The 4,900-nt window shown below is 38.1% G+C and overlaps 1 protein-coding gene across 1 annotated transcript; it reads right to left on the bottom strand.

Annotated features, from left to right (window-relative positions):
- Positions 1-643: 643 nt before the first annotated feature.
- LOC117622422 (shikimate O-hydroxycinnamoyltransferase-like) lies at positions 644-3,031 on the bottom strand. The gene is made up of 2 exons (XM_034353087.1): positions 2,606-3,031; positions 644-1,767 (listed from the first exon to the last, which is right to left on the bottom strand). The coding sequence occupies exons 1-2, from the start codon at positions 3,029-3,031 to the stop codon at positions 862-864; spliced, it is 1,332 nt and encodes a 443-aa protein (XP_034208978.1). The 3' UTR covers positions 644-861.
- Between the last annotated feature and the right edge of the window lie 1,869 nt (positions 3,032-4,900).

The following is a 4,900-nucleotide window of genomic DNA, read 5'->3' as shown; positions in this document are numbered from 1 at the left end:
GTTTCACGGACTGTACAGGCTGGGCGACTGAACAGGGCCTCTAAATGTTCTGCCCAACTATAACATATATTATATATATAATTATTATTATAAGGTTGCATTACATTTTTCCACGCAAGTTCTTGTTCCAGCTTGCTACTCTCTTTTTTTTAACCCAAAAACAATTTTCCAAGCAAATTTGTGTTCCCCGGATGCTCTCCTCTCCCAAGTTCCCAACGTTGCTTTTCCCAAATCCTTTCTTCTTTTCTTTGACGAAATCGTTTCTTTACTTGTTCTTTCCAACTTCTTCTTTGCCAAGGCCAAAACGTGCTCTGCTCCTCCATCTCTCTCCTATTAGAAATCATGTCTTGTATTTGGAATATGAAGCCATGATTGCAAGAAGAAACCTAGAAAATAAGGTGAATCCCTAATTTGTCAATGCTTTCCGTATATTATTTTTGTAGTTATTTGACCAGATCTAATGGTCCGGCCCTGATAGAAGGATGAAGACAGCACAACTTCTTAATTTCTCTCACACGAAATATATGCGAAGGAGAATTAAAATATCAGAAACTCATGACAAGAATATACAGGAAACTTAATTTAACAAAACCAGAATTGATATAAAATTCAGAATTCTTTTTATTTGATGAGAAAGAGAAAATTAAGAATCACAATAAAACACAGCAAGCATGGTGGACAGAAAGTCCACCACATGCACCAATACATTCATGGCTTCTGAAACAAAGCTTGTAATACTCAATCAAGCAACGTGTACAAACCAATACACAGCTTCAAAGTTGAACAACCGTAGAGGTGAAGAAGAGGACAGCGTTTCAATCCGAACATGACCAAATTTCTCCAACGGTCTCATTTCCTTAATTATATGTCATAGAACAACGTGGAAAATGATTTCATGTCCTCGGATTTCAGAGAAATGACCAGTGATAAACTCCCATCATTTGTTGCACTTGGTAACAAGAAAGACATCCCGTCAAATGGAATTGCACCAGGCCCCATGAAAATGGGTCGACCCCAACCAAAATCGGCATCATGAATCGGCATCCTAGCCCAACTGTTTATGCGAAGATTTGGGCAACAAATCGACGGAGGCCCCGTAATAAGTTCAGAAAGACAAGGATGATGAAGCTCAAGATAGTCAAGGACTGATCTAAAATAATCATCATCCATGCGCACCAAAGCATCATGAACAAAGCTTGTAGCATACCATGTTGGCTTCGATTGGAGATCCCCTGCAACAGCAATTGGTGTGGTTCTGAAAACAGCATTGCCAAAGAAATGAGGTGGGAGTGGGGGTTGCAATCTGGACCGTGCATCGGTGGCAATGAGTAGTTTGGTGTCTTGATCATCCGGAAGTTTACGTGCCTTGCAAGCACATCTCCAAATATGACCTGCCAACATCTCAAATGAGCTATAGTTGATTGTATTAATATTATTCCCGCCATCTTCCTTAGACTTGTCTTTCAAGATGTTGAGCTGCTTCTTCGTCAATTTAAAAATGGACGTAGTAATATTACTTGTACTTTTCAGATTATCAGAAGGTTTCATTTGTGGAGAAGGTTGGTATTCAATGTGGGGGAATGCAGGCTGAGGTGGGTCTCGGGCACGAAGTAATGTCCTGTCCATGAAGGGCGGTTTAATATTTGAGAGATCACCACGAGCAATATCAGACCATGTATTTACAAAGTGGAGACCAGAAACTCCATCTGCAACGCGGTGATCCATGCCAACACCAAGTGACACACCACCGCATTTGAAGTACGTGATCTGCATTTGCATATATATATATATATATATATATATATATATATATATATATTATATAGACATTAAAATCCAGAACAACATATGTATGTATGTGTAGAAAAGGTGAATTTGATAATCTCATTGATACAGTATATGATCTTTATATAAGTACAAGTGTGTTAACCTAGTCACGTATAACATGAAATGTGATAAAGAAGTAACTAAAAGATCTTCTAGAAATGAATTGCAATAATACGAGATGAGATGTGATTAACAATATATATGTACACTTAAATATCCCATGTTCAAGAATTCCCTATTTTCACTTGGTTGAGTTAAAATTTCAATGGCTTGAGCATCCCTCCTCTTTTGAGTAAACTTGCACAACGTACCTCCAAAACTGGTAATAAATAATTCCATCTCCCGTCCCGAGTCCCGACTTTCTATATATTCTTTTTGAACTAGATAAAGAAAAGGGAAAACCAGATCCGAACGAAGGAGCACATGCTGCACTTCAAGTTTTATAATACCACTACAAACAACAAGGTACAGACAACTTCAATGTTGAGTTTCCATTAAATTTGTTATATTCAGAGTTTCACGTGTTCTAAGATTTGAAGGGTTTTTTTTTTTCAATCAATGGACAGGAGGGAATGGAACTTGGTATATTTCTTCGAACCTTTGAGAAGAGAAGCTTTGCACTAAACTAATAGCTAGTTAATCTAAGACTATATGAAGGATTTAAGATAAGAAAGTCAAGCGCATGATACTTGTTGGAAGTACACCAGAGAGTTCTCCATGAGAATGTACCTAAACAAAATACACATTTATTTGACAAAAATCACAAAATTTAAAATACCTGTAACGCCAAAATCGGATATGAGGATATCCCAGCAGAGTAATCAATTGAAGGGATTAGTGTCAGGAAATCGGGAGTAGGCGCAAAATCACCAAAATCATCAACAGCAGAGCTGCTCTCCGCTACAACAAAGACCACTCCCTCCGCATTGCAATCAATCTCCACACGGCCGTTCTGGTCGTTGAGCTTGAAGCGACCGGCCATGGGGTAGAAGGGCACAAGGGCCTTGCCGAGGGCCTGCTTGAGCACTCCCTTGTCAAAAAAGTTGTGCTCACCACTAGATCTGTAAAAGTAAACACTGGACGTGTGAAAGGGTGGGAACGCTAGGTCTGAATTGGAGAGCCACAGGGAGCCCCGAGGCGCGGACTCCTCGGCTGGCCTCACCATTGTTGACTCCCTTATGCTCACCATCACCTTCTCCGCCATCTTTTCTTTGGATTTTAGAAAGGAACACACTGTTCTTTTCCTTATGAGCAAAGAAGAAAAGAAAATTACAGTTTCTTTCTTATGATCACAACTTACAACACAAATACACGACGACAACAAGAATCTATCATCCCTCACAAGCTGAGATTAATGATGTTGAGTGTGTAAATCTTAGAAAGAATTAATCATAGCTAGAGAGACCCCAAACGATAGAATGCTTTACAGTTGATAACACCCGCCATATTTATATGTGGTGCTTTGCCAAAGGACGTTGATAATGGCAGCGGTAGATCGACATGTAGAGAATATTATAGTTGGAAATTTCGTGGATCCACGTGACTCTGGAGTTAATATTTTTTGGCAAGCCCGTTTTCTGCATGGATTCAACTGATAGGCATAATATATTTTAAAGCAATTTCGTGGCTCCACATGACTCCGGAGTTAATATTTTTTGGCAAGCCCGTTTTCTACATGGATTCGACTGATAGGCATAATATATTTTAAAGCAATTTCGTGGCTCCACATGACTCCGGAGTTAATATTTTTTGGCAAGCCCGTTTTCTGCATGGATTCAACTGATAGGCATAATATATTTTAAAGCAATTGCTTGGCGTTCATCTTTGTCCTTCTTGGTCCTTTCGCTCTCTCTATTTCACTAGTTTACATTGGGAGCTTTAATCCTACCTTAATTTTGACCATTATCCCCACCCCGCCATCCCTCACAAGCTGAGATCAATGAGTGTTTTTCCCATATTGAAAAATTAAGGGATTTAGCCTAAATTTATAAGGAGTTAGGCTACTCTCTCAATTGCTAATTATTTTTTGGGTGAAACCTCGACTTCATTTCATAGAATCGGAGCAAGACTATTCATGTGTTGGGCCCCTCTGACGGAGCCATAACTCTACAATTACAATAACCTTAGTTTTTATAGGTAAATATACTTAAGAATTCATTATAATGATTAACTTTCAATATTACAAATTTGATATCTCGAGTAAATATAACCCTGATTCTATCAAGGTAAAAATATTGAAAGGGTAAACAAATATCAAAAGTTGATCTTAGACAGAATGACAAAATCAAATAAAATCCATGGCACATATATGTAAATGACATATGAAGACATGAAAATGTGTAGTCGATGATGATAGGCTCATTTGGGAGTGATTCTAGGTAGGCAAAAATCACTTTTGGAGAGAAACACTTCCCACGTGCTTCTCCATATAATCATTTTTAGTGATTTTAAGTGATTTTGGAGCACGTGCTTCTCCATAAAATCACTTAAAACTACTTAAAGTGATTATATGGAAAAGTGCTTCTCCATAAAAGTGATTATTGGCCTATCCAAAATCACTTCCAAACAAGTCCTTAAAAAATAACTTTGAGTGAGGCAAGGAATGACTTGTCATGTACCTTCGAAAAATGATATTCATGTTTTCATCTCATTTGTACCAAATATTGTAGATAATATTACATTTGCTAGTCACTATGGGTAAGTATAACTATAAAACAAGTTGAACATAACATATATAAATATAGATTTTCAAAATGCTGAGAATGGTCAAGTGACACCCGTGGGACAGTACATCAACCGTCCCCCTTCCTCCTTTGTTTGTATTCTTTCTTGTGATGGATTGCCTTGCCCACCTTGGGATGGCGGAGGGATTTCGGGTCGCTGGTTTGGGTTTTTGGTGTGTTTTTTGGTTTCCATATGTCGAAGGATGTCAGAGGTTTTGGACAGTTGATTTCCATCTGCTTCTTTTTTAAGTAGATAATTAAAATCAGCCGAGAACTTAAAATTTCAAAAATTAGGGCATTGTTACTCAATGATACATCACAGTCACCAATTCTACCTCAACCTTGAGAGC

Source organism: Prunus dulcis, chromosome 3 (assembly GCF_902201215.1).
Source record: "Prunus dulcis chromosome 3, ALMONDv2, whole genome shotgun sequence".
NCBI lineage: Eukaryota > Viridiplantae > Streptophyta > Magnoliopsida > Rosales > Rosaceae > Prunus > Prunus dulcis.
The sequence above is the reverse complement of the archived record's forward strand: the minus strand, read 5'-3'. Positions and strand labels throughout refer to the sequence as shown.